Source organism: Magallana gigas, chromosome 10 (assembly GCF_963853765.1).
Source record: "Magallana gigas chromosome 10, xbMagGiga1.1, whole genome shotgun sequence".
Taxonomy (NCBI): domain Eukaryota; kingdom Metazoa; phylum Mollusca; class Bivalvia; order Ostreida; family Ostreidae; genus Magallana; species Magallana gigas.
In genome coordinates, this window is record NC_088862.1 from 14657633 (window position 1) to 14673882 (window position 16250).

Below are 16250 nucleotides of genomic sequence, written 5' to 3' on the forward strand. Positions count from 1 at the left end.
AGAAAAAGCTGTGGAATAAAAAGTTTAGCCCCCCCCTTCCCAGTCTGTAACTTAAAGGAAGGGTCTCATTTTGTACATTAAATAATTTTTTTTATAATTTTCAACATATTTTGGTCAACATGTGTTTATAAATGTATTACTGTTATTGAGTTTCCAGGAAAGAACATTTTAGGGACTGGCCCCTTATCTCCTTATTAGAGCCATTTAACGAAATGTTGGTGGTTATATACACTGAAGAGCATCTTTCTTACATTGCTTTATCAAAAACATGCATTTCTTCCCATTCAAATAGAAAAGATTAAAGATTTTTACCTCTGGCCCCTTAAATCCATTTACAACGTAACACATGAGAAAATTATTATACACATAACTGTATTATAGCCAATTTTGCTTCAATAATCTATTGTAAAATAGGTCTCAGTATAGGGTTATACATGTAGATAGAAAATTTAGAGCCCCCTAGGTCACTTATCTGAGGGGCAAGCCCGTCTTTGTTGATATCAAATGAAAAGTCATTTTATTTTAAACACATTTTGGCAAACGAAGTGGTTAGAAATTCGTCACCGTTCTTGAAATATATGGGAAAAAACGCTTTTGGGGCCGATCCCTTATCTCCTTTTTAAAAATTTTGAAGGTTGTATATTGTTTAGCACATTCATTTTGAGCATCTTTTCTTTTATTGTGCATTTCATTTTTTTTTCTCTGAAATATAGGTGATCAAAGATATAGACCGTTTACCCCTAGAAACCATTAATTACGCAAAACATAAAATAATCATTAAATTGTTAAGGTTCGTAACTGTCAGATAAACATTTTTGCTTTCCCTACCTTTCACAAAATATCTCTAGATAAAGGGATGTAGATAAAAGACTTTAGAGCCCATGGTCCCCTAATTTGAAGGACCAGTCCTTTTCTCTTGCTATTAAACGATCGGTTCTCTCTAAATTAAACTTTTTTACATGTTCAAAAAATATTTTTTTTTAGAAAAGAGATAAAGAAAACCTAGAAAAATTACATCTTTTAAAATCTCAATTCCCGGGTCAAGCCGAGCTTCGGCGCTTTTAAAGCCAGTTCAAAATGAAACTAAAATTATAAATCTATGATCCTTAATATACATGTACTATCTTTGAAAGTTACACTCACTATCTTTTAAAGTTAGAGACATTTCCATGGGTAATAAAACAAACCCTCTAAAATCGCTAAGACGTCAATCTCTCAAAAACGGAAATGACGTCATCTATATTAAAAAATCTATAAGATCACTATCTATTAATTAGATAAGAAGGTTGCATGAAAATCAGCCGGGCCATTTTTTGAAAAATCGCGTGTACAAAAAATAAATAAGAAAAAAAAACAGATAAAGAAAAATAACTAGACATGAATAAATTGCGAGCAACAAGGAGGTCTTCTGTCCGATTTCAGAAGACGGGTAACATGTATAATCTTGAATTTGCTACAAAACAGCTAAACATAAGATTTCGTAGATCCTATCATCCGTGAATTAAATCCACAACGAACTATTTGTTATAGATAATCTGTTTATTAAACAAGGAATTCCGCGAAATGTTGTGCCCATGAACTTATGTAAAGAAAATAGCAGTCTATGAATATTGGCTCCAAGAAATTAAATCCACAGTAAAGGAATTTAATCAGACATTTCTTCTTATTGTCAAGCATCCAAATATCTGCATTTGTAATCGTAGTTAGTTGTGGTGGGCATGAGCAGTACTGTCCCACAATTATAACCATGATTCAATAATTATGTTGTTACAACTGTCTCCCATCGATGAGGCTTGTATTACTCTTCTGTCTTCAAATTGGTAATACATGATCTTAAAGCTATTCTATTTTATCTTGTTATACTTTCATGTTAAATACTGAAATCTGATTGCTTAAGACGCAGTTAATAAAATTTTCGATTACCCTCAGCGTTAGTAACGCACTTAGCAACGGGTAACATTAAAAAAATGTTACATGCGCGAAAATTATGCGCGTACGGTTCGCTTTAGAATTCACGTTATTGATATTTAGTGAACATAATGTCATGAATAGCACTTGCTCTGTTTGCATATTTCATGATGCGCGCTATAGTATATTACTTATATTTGCATTTTACAATTTGCAAATACTCTGTATCAGCCTAGACCTGAAATAATCATACAAATTCAAAACTTCCCTGACATTGGAGACAATGAGTTCTCCTCATCTTCTGACCAGGTAAAGAAAAGTGACATTAGTCAGACGTTAATATCATTACAACTATTTCTCGGTACAAAGAAATTATCATTCAACAATAATTAACATTTAAGAAATAAACAACGTTATTTAGTGAACATGGCATTATGAATAGCAGTGTCTCTGTAGACATATTCCATGATGTGCGCTAGCACATCATAGAAAATATGCCAGAAGAGCAATTGCTATTCATAACGCCATGTTCACTAAATACTTTATTACTTATATCTGCATTTTACCACTCGCAAATACTCTGTATTAGCCTAAACCTTGACATTTAGCTATCGCATCAAAAATAAACATTCTGACTGTAATGTATCTTTTTAATTCACATAGATTTGTTAATAGACTCAATGATATGTTATAACAGTAATTCCTTTTAAAATGTTTTTAAAAGACATGTTTTAATTAAATACATCAATTTTATGGAGTTGGAGAAAAATACATGATGTATCGTATAGTGGTTTAAATTTATAACGTCATGGAAAAGTATATGACCTCACCATTTTATGATGTCATAGTATACGGACAGAGCAATAGCGATTTTAGAAAAATAATTGCACCTCCTCTGTATGAACTTGTAGTAGGAAAAACCAATAGATATGCAAATATAAAATGATGAATATAATTGCAATTACAATGTACTGTAAACGTGTTATATTTGGTGTGTACGACATTAGACGGAAATTAGTTTTTGAACAAGTTGGAGTGGATCTGTGTTACGGCATTTATATTTGTGACTATTTCTATACATATATGCATGACATTTAGCAAAATACTTGAATAAGCTGAAGCTGCATTCCGCCAAAAGCGCTAAATAGAATACACAGCGAAATCTAGTACGTTTACAGTAATTTAAAGCGTTGTGTTTTCATCCACGGAACAAATAAATCCAAAATTTACCCGACAGTGAACAGCCATCATTAGATGGTGTGGTATTAACTTAACAGGTAAATAAAAGTAAGATCAGTCTAACGTTGTTATATTTAAGACATTTATTTAGAAATGGACAGTAAGGTTTTTCCCTTTTCCATAATGTTTTTGTTTTTGTAATCAATCTGTTATCGGTTAACCTAGCAGAAAGCAGAAAACCTCTTTCTCTGGTGGGCTCAATGTCTGAATTGTTGGAATAATGAATATTGTGATGAAGATGCATTTCGTTTATAACCATTTTGTTTCTGTAAATAGTTGTAATTTTGATTTAAGTTGTGCTCTATAGGATATGTTAAGCATAACTTGTTTGTGAGGAGGGTGGTACATGTAACATTGCCGAATTTGATGTACAGTTTGATATGTATTGGCAAAATCCAGAATTTTGTGTTGATAACTGGTTGTCAAAGAGTCTATTTATCTGTGTGGGCATTTGTTTTACCCCAAACTAATTTGGTCAGTGATAGACATTCGAGTCTTGGACTGGAAACCGATTTTTGGTGTATCCAATACCAAACATTTAGGCCAAAATTTCAACTTTATTAAATAAAGTTAATTAGATGCGTTATTAATAACAGAGAATACATTTTACAGCTTGCATGTTTGAAATAACAGATAATGGCATTGATCGTATTGATTTAAATTAATTTGGTTTATTCAGGTATCTATATATTGTTATAGTTATGCTTTACCTGGTTTTAAAGCTGCAATCTGTTAAAAATGACAATTTAGAGCATTCACTATGCGTGGCTATTTTATAAATGTACTGATCCCCTTTAGAAGAAGAACCTAGTCAAAAATATAAAAAATACCCAAACTTAAAAGTCATCATTCATTTTCATTTTTAGTCTATAGTAGTTTATATTTAAATAAATCATATCTTAAAATTTTAAATAGATCTGAATTGTTAACTTGCTGACCACCAAATTTCTCAAATGTATAAAAATTCAAATCTAATTCATCGACAGTTTTGTTTTTTTCATTTTCACCTAAAAGTTACTTTTTGATAGTGACACTGTGTGGGTGAAATGATTTGATATCACGTTATCATCAATTGATATTCTATAATTATAAATTTGTTATAAATTATCTTTTTTTATTTGTTAACAAAGAATGTTTTCTGTTAATTTTAATTGTAATCGTTTCTCAATGATCTTAACAAAACTACTCTCAGTATATTCGATACACAAGGACATGTTCTTCATATGCACAGTTTTTAAGGCGAGGCAAACTACTTATATTCAAGTTGATATACATGTTACATGACTATCAAGAGTCTCGTTTGAAGTCAGCTTTTTGTTAGTTCTATGGTCGATGCAACGACCTTGTCAGCAAATACAATCTTTCACTGGTCGCAACTGATGTTTATCATACTAATCGTTAGACTATAATTAGTCACCTAATAGTCTATGGACTTTTACGTTTTTTTTTTTTTCGATTACAATAAAGAGCAACGGCAGGTGTGACCGGTCAGCAGAGGATGCTCATTCCTTCTAGGCACCTGATCCTACCTCTATCTTTTTAGAGCTCCGTGTTTCTCTGCTTTGAATTTGTATTTCGTTTTATGGAATTTCAAGACAGTTGACAGTTTGTTATAATTGTCATTTTTCATGCAGATAACAATATTCAAGGTCTTTCCTTTTTAAATTAATTTTTAATCAAATGATTCCCAAAGCAAAAAAAATACATGCAAAGTACACTGCACACACGGTACATATATGCTCCAGTGTATTCACATTGTATTATCTCTCTAAAATTCCGTAAATACTCTTATCATAAATACAATAAGTATGATTAGTTTCAAGATGTTCTATCAGAATATTTACATTCCAAATATTTTTTGCATGTAAGGTGTGAAAAGGTACTGCAGTTGTAAGACCGTAACACACACAAGGTACTCAAAGGTTAAAATGACGAGTTTTATTATGACGTCACAAACGTTGAACGCTGTAAAATGCAACGTCACAAGCGAGAATCAAAGTTCACGCTTGCGGCTGTTACAGTGGCTCTTCCATTTATTTGAACTTACCCTTAGGATAAAACAGAAATTTTGACCTATAAATCACATTTGCAGACAAGACAAGAAGTTAAAAAAAATGTAAATATAAGCACAAAATCATTATTCTTTGAAAGATATAGTCTCATAACTGCAGCGGTGTGTGCATAGAAATTTTCATAACGCGCTTGCGCGCGTTACTCAATTTGTATGCACACACCGCTGCAGTTATGAGACTATATCTTTCAAAAAATAATGATTCAATGCTTAATTGAATTCAAGCAATAAACCCCTTTCTCTGAAGTGCTCAATGTTTGAATTGTTGGAGGTATTATGATAATGAAAACACATTCCTTAAAAATTTTCTTTAATAATCAATTTCTTCACATGAATAAGGCCTTTTTGACATTGCGGTGGTTCATAAACCGTATAGGTAAATACTACTCAGAATTGCGTTCGTACTAAGTATTCTTTAAGGTATATTTCATAAGTGATTGCCTTTTTGTTATATCTTAGGGGTTGGTACATGAAGCACTTTAAAAACACTATTCGGGTATTTATTTAGATTTATTAAAAATTTACATAAATTAAAAACTTACCTAAGCGTTGACTAGGTCTGAGAGATAACGGGGACTCTCCAGTACTATTTTTCATAAGCGAATTTTATGATCACTTTCATCATTTATCATCATTTTAAACAAAAAGTTTCCTCAAAAAAATGTTTACTAGTATATTGCTAGTAAATTAAAATATATCACTTTAAAGCATTCAATCTATTCATGTCCTAATACAGTTTTCATTATTGCTCCCATAGGAATAAGTGCATTAAACAATATTTTCTTCAATTATCCCTAAGGGGCTCTGTTTTTATAAAGATTACATGAATTTCTTCACAGAAATACGGCCTTTTTGACATTGCGGTGGCTCATAAACCTTATAATTGATACTACTTAGAATTATAAGAGTACTAAGTATTTTAAAAGGTATATTTCATAGTCCATCGCTGTTTTGCTGAATCTTAAGGGTTAGTATATGTAGCACTTAAAAACAATTCGGGTATTTTATGAAAAGATGTCTTATTCACTGAAAATTTTACATAAATTCAAAACGTATCTAAGCGGTGACAGGTTGTAAGATATACCAAGATCTCTCTATATCCTAAACGTGTGAATAAAAGAGACATTAGTGTGACGTTGTTATATTTAAAACAGAAACAAAACAGAAAAAAACCTACCGGTACTATTTTCATAATTAAAAAAAAATGAATCAATGTCAACATCTTCAGAACTTTAAACATAATTGTCGGCAATAGTTTCTTCATAAAAGTTATATAACTAGTTTATTTCTAATAAATTAAAGTATATTAGTTAAAAGCATTCAATCTATTAATGTCATAATACAGTTTTTATTGTTGCTCCCATTAGTATACATGTAAGTGCATTTAATATTAATGGAAAACACAATAACCTTAGCAATTAATTTACCAGTACAGAATTTTCATCACAATGATGATTACCCTTAGCTTCTGTTTCTACTTAAAGATATAAGTTTCAGTCCGTAAATACTCTTATCATTAATTCAATAAGTTTGATCACAAGACTTAAAACAATAAACCTCTGTCCATTGTGTGCTTAATGTTTGAATTGTTGGAGGTATTATGATAAGGAAAACACAACCTTAGATATTTTCTTCAATTATCTCTGAGGGGCTTTGAATTATGGAAACAACATTAATTTCTTTACATGAATAACGCCTTTTCAAAATTACGAAAGTAACTAGTGTTTTTAAAGGTATATTTCATAGTTCATCGCCGTCTTGCTTTATCTTAAGGGTTAGTACATGTAGCACTTTGAAACAATTCGGGGTTTTTATTTAGAAAAGTTTTATTCCCTGAAAAATTTACATGAATTCAATACTTACCTAATGTTCGACGAGGTCCTTTTTTTCGGTAGAAGTCTATAAACAGGTAAATAAAAGTAACATTTGGTGACATTAGTGTGACGTTGTAATATCAAATAAACAACAACAACCAAAAACAAAAACAAAACAAAAACCAGTACTATTTTTCATAAGCGAAACTTATGATGACTTTCAACATTTATCATCACTTTAAACAGAAAGTTTCTTCATAAAAGTAATAATTAGTATATTGCTAGTAAACTAAAATATATCACTTTAAAGCATTCAATCTATTCATGTCATAATACAGTCTTAATAATTGCTCCCATAGGAATAAGTGGACTTAACAATTTTTTCTTCAATTATCCCTAAGGGGCTCTGTTTTATAAAGATTACAGGAATTTCTTGACTGGAATAAGGCCTTTTTGACATTGCGGTGGCTCATAAACCTTATAATTGATACTACTTAGAATTATAAGAATACTAAGTATTCTGAAAGGTTTATTTCATAGCCCCTCGCCGTCTTGCTTTATCTTAAGGGTTAGTACATGTAGCACTTTGAAACAATTCCGGTTTTTTATTTAGAAATGTTTTATTCCCTGAAAAATTCACATGAATTCAATACTTACATAATGTTCGACGAGGTCCTTTTTTTCGGTAGAAGTCTATAAACAGGTAAATAAAAGTAACATTTGGTGACATTAGTGTGACGTTGTAATATTTAATAAACAACAACAACCAAAAACAAAAACAAAATAAAAACAAAAACCAGTACTATTTTTCATAAGCGAATTTTATGATCACTTTCATCATTTATAATCATTTTAAACAGAAAGATTCCTCAAAAAAGTGTTTACTAGTATATTGCTAGTAAATTAAAATATATCACTTTAAAGCATTCAATCTATTCATGTCCTAATACAGTTTTCATTATTGCTCCCATAGGAATAAGTGCATTAAACAATATTTTCTTCAATTATCCATAAGGGGCTCTGTTTTTATAAAGATTACATGAATTTCTTCACTGGAATACGGCCTTTTTGACATTGCGGTGGCTCATAAACCTTATAATTGATACTACTTAGAATTATAAGAGTACTAAGTATTTTAAAAGGTATATTTCATAGTCCATCGCTGTTTTGCTGAATCTTAAGGGTTAGTATATGTAGCACTTAAAAACAATTCGGGTATTTTATGAAAAGATGTCTTATTCACTGAAAAATTTACATAAATTCAAAACGTATCTAAGTGGTGACAGGTTGTAAGATATACCAAGATCTCTCTATATCCTAAACGTTTGAATAAAAGAGACATTAGTGTGACGTTGTTATATTTAAGAACAGAAACAAAACAGAAAAAAACCTATCGGTACTATTTTCATAATTAAAAAAAAATGAATCAATGTCAACATCTTCAGAACTTTAAACATAATTGTCGGCAATAGTTTCTTCATAAAAGTTATATAACTAGTTTATTGCTAATAAATTAAAGTATATTAGTTAAAAGCATTCAATCTATTAATGTCATAATACAGTTTTTATTGTTGCTCCCATTAGTATACATGTAAGTGCCTTTAATATTAATAAAAAACACAATAACCTTAGCAATTAATTTACCAGTACAGAATTTTCACCACAATGATGATTGTCCGTTACCCTTCGCTTAAGTTTCTACTTAAAGATATAAGTTTCAGTCCGTAAATACTCTTATCATTAATACAATAAGTTTGATCAGTTCCAAGATGTTGGATCACAAGACTTAAGAGAGGCTGTCAGGAATCATTGAGCATTTTCTTTTAAAAAGTGGAAAGTGCAAAAATCAAGAATTAGAACGAAACTTTCACACGTTTGTGTACAGTGACAATAAATTATAAAAAAGTGAAAATTTACAAAAACTGCGCGTGTGTTTCTATGGCAACACACCGTGTTACCGTGAAATTCATGAAATGTTGTATTTTCAACTTTTTCCCGAATATCTATGAGTAAACAATATCTAAACAATCTTTAGAGTGATAAAATTAAGGAAAACAATTAAATTATTTTATTTATCTTTAAAAAATACATAGTTCTCTCCTTCTTCATAGAAAATATTTCATTAAAATATATAAAAATTAGCAAAATGGACTTTTTTTCAGACGCTATTTTTTCTGAGGCGCAACAGGATTGACATTTTTTCTATATGCCGTATTTTAGACAAAAATGTATGCTATCGATATAGTGAATAAAAGAAGTTAAACAATTTACTGGTTTTCTGTAAAACCCGAAACACTATACACATGTTCTTCGCATTTCACGTAATGATTACCCCCCTTGATGCGAACTCTCTAGAATTGAAGGAAGAAATGAATGAACTCTAATATTAGAAGAAGATGGAATGAATCACTGATCATTTTGATTTACCAGTATCAATCGAACATCGAAATAGGGGTTACAGCAAAGGTAAGACAAACAATTTTTATATATAATCCTGTTTCCTTTCGCCCCTCCGACCCTAATAGAATTTTTATTTGATCGGTAATTGCCAGAATTTCCTCGGAGAAGTGGAAGTCGCTGTCTTCTAAGTTAACGATCGTGCAAATTTTCCTTATTGGCAAAAACATGATAGTAAACTAATTTGATAGACATTTTCACTGCATGAATTAACACTGAAGTGATTTTTAACTCGCAACTATCCTATTTTCAGCATGTTCAGAGGTTAAAATACGTTAATACGGGCAACATACCTGTGCATTGGAAATGACAAAAACGGTGTTTATTATTACTTTTAATCCTGATATTACAGATAGTCGATAACGTTACTAGTTAATAACTCTACAATAAATGCTAAAATTTCCAAAAAAACTGTTTAATTATCTCCAAAATTAAACAGATCCTTTACCATTTGTTTACATAACGATATTAAGTGTATCAAAAGATTAGACTAATACTCCAAATACACAGAAGGACAGTGACTAATTTTATGAATATTGTCATTGATCTAACACAATAAAGAAACATTGATCTATTAAATGTGTAAATACGTTAATAGATTAAATTTGAGAGATAAGATAAGGTTTTTTTCTAAAGTTTCAAATTTTTGTTTGATATTTTTGTTTGCCTATACATGTACATTGACTACACATTGAGGATACATTACATGCAATAACAACACAAAGACCTTGTGGGAAATTTTAAATCTTTATTATTATTATTAATGAACTTGTGTCGTACTATACTGTGAATATACTGCTTTCCTCATTATTGCGCACATGTTCTGAGATTTTAGAATTTAAAAAAAAAAAATTCCCTCCCTACCTATGGTTTTTTTTTGGTCAGGGCACAGGGAACAGGGATATACACTTTCTTATTATATTAATAATTGCACCATAACTCAACAATAGGGAAATCCTTTAATTATCCCAGACTTACATGGCTGTGCATTTAACTTTCAAACAATAAATTTAGCACTGCAAGTTAAACGAATGGCAAACATTAAAACTACATCTTTATGTAATTATCAAGAGGTTTTTTTTATTTGTGAATCTACAATGTAGGTAGGGGTCACCACAATTTCTGAAATCATACATGTATTAAAGTGAATTAAGAGTTAGAAATCTCTCTTTTACATCATTCCAGGCTGAGGAAATGTATTCTAGAGTAGAAATAGATGCTGAGAAAGGTTCTTCTCTCTTGGAGGAAGCTGAGAATGAACAGTCTAATCAGGTAAAAGAATGCAAACATCAGAACTTTACTTTATAGGGAATCATAGTTTTATAAGGGAGTGCCGGTATTTGGGAATTAAGAAATCTTTTCAAAAGTTGCAAGACCACACTAAATCATATAATGAACATCTGTGGATGGTCATATTTGATATTTCACTCAAGGAATTCCTATGATCAGGAACTATGTCAAACTTTAATATTAATATTAGCACATTCTTAAGGATTATTCTGGTAATTATGCTGAGGTTTCAATCATTTTTAGGGAACACCTCTGGTTTTATCCATCAAAATATGCATAAAGTTTCTACCCACTAGCCCTTTATAGTCTATTCACTTTGTGATTCTTTGTATAGTTTTGACAGTTTTTTTTTTCCTTTTTTAGGAACAAGTGCATATGAATAGTCAAGATCAGGATGGATTATCACATGCTGGAAACAGTTTCAGACTTTGCACAATTTTCTGAGTGGCAAGAGTCTCAGAAGAATTATTACATCAAAAAAGCAAAGCAAATCATGCACCATGTTCTAGAAATTCCGATCTCGAACAGGAAGGGAAACTAGAAATGCGTTTTATTCAGAGCCAGATAGAGAAAAGATTGAAAACTAAACTTTATTTATTTTACAACGATTGATAAACAAGTTTTACAACTTAAATTAATATCTCTCATTGGCACGGATGTTAGCGCGAGGGAGTCATTGATGTAGGAGGAAGCCGGAGTGCCCGGAGAATACCCACGTGTCCAGTTGGATGACCACCATACACTATCACATACAACCACTGTCGATCACGGGAATCAAACTCGGGTCGCAACAGAGAAGATGTTAGATACTACTGCATACAGTAGTATTGCAAGTTGGGGAGCTCAGAGGCAGATTCTCAGTTTGTTAGTGCAAGACTAAAGCTACAGTGGTTTGAAAATATATATCCCTGAGTTGACTCATTATAAGTATTCTGCTGTACATAAACATGCTGTTGCAAATCCTTTCCTTGATAAAATAAACAACTGCGAGAAGAAGTTTCAAATGAACAATTAGAACATTTCCTTTATTTTATAATGTCCCTATCCATTATGACAGATGCACCTTTAGTATTGTCATTTTATAAGCTTCATGTGTATCTAAACTGATATTTAATAAACTACAGTGGCAGTTTTGAAAATTTTAAGAAACCTGAATTGTTATATTTTAGTTCTTATTTCAATGAAATGGGGGCTTGGGAAAAAATAATAGAACTTGTCGAATCTGGACATCAGTGGTTCCATATAAATTGGCCAGATTAGGCAATATTTCGGATTGGACAAATCTTTTATTTACAAAAATTAAATAATAATGTTCTATCGGTTAATACTTCAAAATACACAAATCTGGATTAGATACATGTATTTTAGTTCTACTCAATTTTGGTAGAATTAACTTGCAATTATCATGATTATATATGACAACAAATTCTGATAATTGGAAAGACCTTGATTTTATTCTGATGAAGAGGTATAGGTTGGAAAGTTGGAAGCAGTATGCATATTTTAAAAAGAAATTTTTTTTAGTGAAGATCTTTGAAGGCAATATTTTTTTTCATTTAATTTATTTGTTCATTTAAAATTAGAAATGATCAAATACAGTTTATGTTTTCTTTGGGTTCCTCCTATAAAAGCTTTCAGTAGTCATGGACCCATTTCAAAGCTTTGAAGGAGCCCATGCCCATAATTTGGATTCTTAGCTTACCTGAACATAAGGCATGCTTAAATGCATAGATGTGCCAGATATGCCAAGAATATGTCATTATTATTATATAATAAGTTAAATTGGACAAGATTTAAAATCAACTTCATACCTGTATCTCTGATTTGTTGAAATTCCAATTTTGACCCTTACCATACCATGTTCTTTAAATTACCATGTACATACATGTATCTAAGATCAATTAGGCATAACCTTAAGGTCAAGATGAAAGTCATGGAAGTGCACAATTCCTTTTCTTTCCCAACTGTGCTATCGGGAACCATGGCACCGTAGAGGATACATTACTTGTTACATGTATAATATGTATATTTATAGGAAGTTATCTAAATTCTAAAAATTTCATATTTTTGATTTTCCATGAGACATTTTTTTTTCTACTTAAACATGTAATAACAAAATAATATTACAGAGTTAATACTGTAAGCAGTACGTTATATGCATTTTTTTTAATAAAATGCCTTTAATTCAGCGATGTTTCTGTACAAATCATTGCTGTTTTTCTGTTGCCATAGTACATGTAACGGTAAATATTAATCCTTCATATTTGTAAACAGTGGACCTAAATTGATGTTTTTTAAAAGTAATTCTAAATAATCTTGTAAACAACATATAAGGAGGACACATACTCTTATTATGCTAACAGTTGCTGGTTTTGAATGTAAAAATTCATTCTGGTAACTAAGAAGATGCTTTTCCTTAGATACCACAAATTGATTAAGTGTGGTTGAAATCTACATATTTGTATTTTCTTGTTATTGTTGAAGTAAATGAAATCTGTTGAAGTCTGTTCTCAAAAGAAATCATTTGATTTTACTTTTCATAATAAGCTCAAAGCCATGTAACCTTTCTTTTTAATATGAAAATATAGCTGAATATGGTGAAAAATGGGATTTTTCGTCGGGCCAGGAAAAAAATAAGAAAAGTTGTTTAACTGATTTTATTTTTTGAAATAAAAGTTTAAAATGTGTTTTTTCTTCCTATATGAAAGATTGTACCATATCAAGTTGTGCCATTGAAAAATCGCAGCTTAAAAATTGGTTGTTTTATTGAATTTTCAGTTGTACAAAATGTCAGGTTATTTTGGTTTCCATGGCAGCCAAGTTTGGAAAAATAATTAAATTGTTTTTTAATAAATCTTTTTTTAATAAGTTCTGTTCATTGACCTTAAACTTATAAAAAATAGATTTTACAATTCCAACTATAAATAATTTGGCATTTAATGTGACATATTTGACGGTTTTTTCCCAAGACTCTGGAGCCGTTACCATGGTAACAACAAAACGATACATAAAATTGTAAGGAACGAGTTTAAATGTCTCACACTTGTGTTTATATTGAATAATCAATAATGCTATATGTAATCATAGGATTTTTTGATAAAAAAAATTTGCACTTTCCAAAAATTTCTCGATGATTACTGACAGCCTCTCTTAAAACAATAAACCTCTGCCCATTGTGTGCTTAATGTTTGAATTGTTGGAGGTATTAATATTATGATAAGGAAAACACAACCTTAGATATTTTCTTCAATTATCTCTGAGGGGCTTTGAATTATGAAAACAACATTAATTTCTTTACATGAATAAGGCCTTTTCAAAATTACGAAAGTAACTAGTGTTTTTAAAGGTATAATTCATAGTTCACCGCCGTCTTGCTTTATCTTAAGGGTTAGTACATATAGCACTTTGAAACAATTCGGGGTTTTTAGTTAGAAAAGTTTTATTCCCTGAAAAATTTACATGAATTCAATACTTACCTAATGTTCGAGGAGGTTCTGCAGTGGTCTTCACGTCTATAAACAGGTAAATAAAAGTAACATTTGGTGACATTAGTGTGACGTTGTAATATTAAATAAACAACAACAACCAAAAACAAAAAATAAAACAAAAACCAGTACTATTTTTCATAAGCAAAACTTATGATGACTTTCATCATTTATCATCACTTTAAACAGAAAGTTTCCTCATAAAAGTAATAACTAGTATATTGCTAGTAAACTAAAGTATATCACTTTAAAGCATTCAATCTATTCATGTCATAACACAGTCTTAATAATTGCTCCCATAGGAATAAGTGGACTTAACAATTTTTTCTTCAATTATCCCTAAGGGGCTCTGTTTTATAAAGATGCATGCCTTAGTGACAGTTCACGACAAAAATTTAATGACAAAATGGCAATCTTTTCCTTTTAGGACAATAGTCAAAATTCTAAAAGCACAGAATGAAATAAATGTTTAATGTAAAATTACTATACAACAGAACACACCCTTCTTATGTATTTCTTCAATTTTCTTCAAGTTTGTATTATTTAAGCAATATTAGTTTATTCACATATATGACGAATACTTAACATAAACTTTATAACAAAATAATATTTAGAATTCTGATAGTGTCATTTGTATACGTATAAAAATCATCATTTAAAACATGTAGCACTTTCAGAAAAAAAAATATTTTTCGGATGTAGTACTTTCAAAAACAATGTTTCAAAGAAGATGTTTGGTTTCCTGAAATAATCATAAAAATTCAAAACTTTCCTGGCAAAAATTCCATCTCACCTTCAAACCAGGTAAAGAAAAGTGACATTAGTCAGACGTTAATGTATTTACAACTATTTTTCGGTACAAAGAAATTATCATTCAACAATTATTAACATTTAAGAAATAAACAACGTTATTTAGTGAACATGGCATTATGAATAGCAGTGTATCTGTTGACATATTTCATGATGTGCGCTAGCGCATCATGGAAAATATGCCAGCAGAACAATTTCTATTCATTACGCCATGTTCACTAAATAGTTTATTACTTTTATTTGCATTTTACCACTCGGAAATACTCTGTATTAGCCTAGACCTTGACATTTAGCTATCGCATCAAAAATAAACATTCAGACTGTAAGGTATCTTTTTAATTCACATAGATTTGTTAATAGACTCAATGATATGTTTTAACAGTAAATCCTTTAAAATATTTTATAAGACATGTTTTAATTAAATACATCAATTTTATGGAGTTGGAGAAAAACACATGATGTATCGTATAGTGGTTTAAATTTATAACGTCATGGAAAATTATATGACGTCACACCTTTATGACGTCATAGTATACGGACAGAGCAATTGCGATTTTAGAAAAATAATTGCAGTTCCTACGTATGGACTTACAGTAGGAAAAACAATGGATATGCAAATATGAAATAATGAATCAAATTGCAATTACAATGTACTGTAAACGTATTATATTTGGTGTGTACGATTCTGTGGAATCATTAAATTTGGTGGGGGCCAATTTTCGTGGATTGCGTAAATTTTTCAGGTCCGTCGGGACGTAATGTCGTGTATTCTATTAAACCTACAAAGGATATATGACTTTATTACTCTTAATTATTAATTCTTGGAGGATGTTAAATCGTCAATGCGAGGTACCCACGAATTCCACGAAAATTGATCCACCACGAAATCTAATGAATCCACAGTATTAGGCGGAAATTAGTTTTTGAACAAGTTAGAGTGGATCTGAATTACCGTTTTTCTGTATGTGACTATTCCTATACAAATATGCATGACATTTAGCAAAATACTTGATTTAGCTGAAGCCGCATTTCGCCAAATGCGCTAAATAGAATACACAGCCAAATGTAGTACGTTTACAGAAATTTAAAGTGTTGTGTTTTATTCAACGAAACAAATAAATCCAAAATTTACCCGACAGTGACAAGCCATCATTAGATTTGATTTGAACATATTTT

General features: G+C 30.6%; 2 protein-coding genes and 1 long non-coding RNA gene across 5 annotated transcripts in view; 1 reads left to right on the forward strand and 2 right to left on the reverse strand.

Moving 5' to 3' along the window:
- Window positions 1-16250, reverse strand: part of LOC105320971 (cyclic GMP-AMP synthase-like receptor) — a 160893-nt gene that overhangs the window by 42900 nt on the left and 101743 nt on the right. The gene's annotated exons all lie outside the window — the stretch shown is intronic.
- The window catches only part of LOC105338984 (uncharacterized), a 90473-nt gene that overhangs the window by 24135 nt on the left and 50088 nt on the right, over window positions 1-16250 (reverse strand). For all 3 annotated transcript variants that reach the window (XM_066073247.1, XM_066073248.1, XM_066073246.1), the window contains 3 exons: window positions 14256-14291; window positions 7690-7725; window positions 7082-7117 (listed from right to left, as the gene is read on the reverse strand). In XM_066073247.1, the coding sequence (XP_065929319.1) occupies window positions 7082-7117; window positions 7690-7725; window positions 14256-14291 (108 nt within the window). The remainder of the gene's footprint in view (window positions 1-7081; window positions 7118-7689; window positions 7726-14255; window positions 14292-16250) is intronic.
- On the forward strand, window positions 9293-11943 carry LOC109618813 (uncharacterized). Its single transcript, XR_010710319.1, has 3 exons — window positions 9293-9498; window positions 10675-10761; window positions 11143-11943. It is a non-coding gene; the product is annotated as an uncharacterized lncRNA (long non-coding RNA).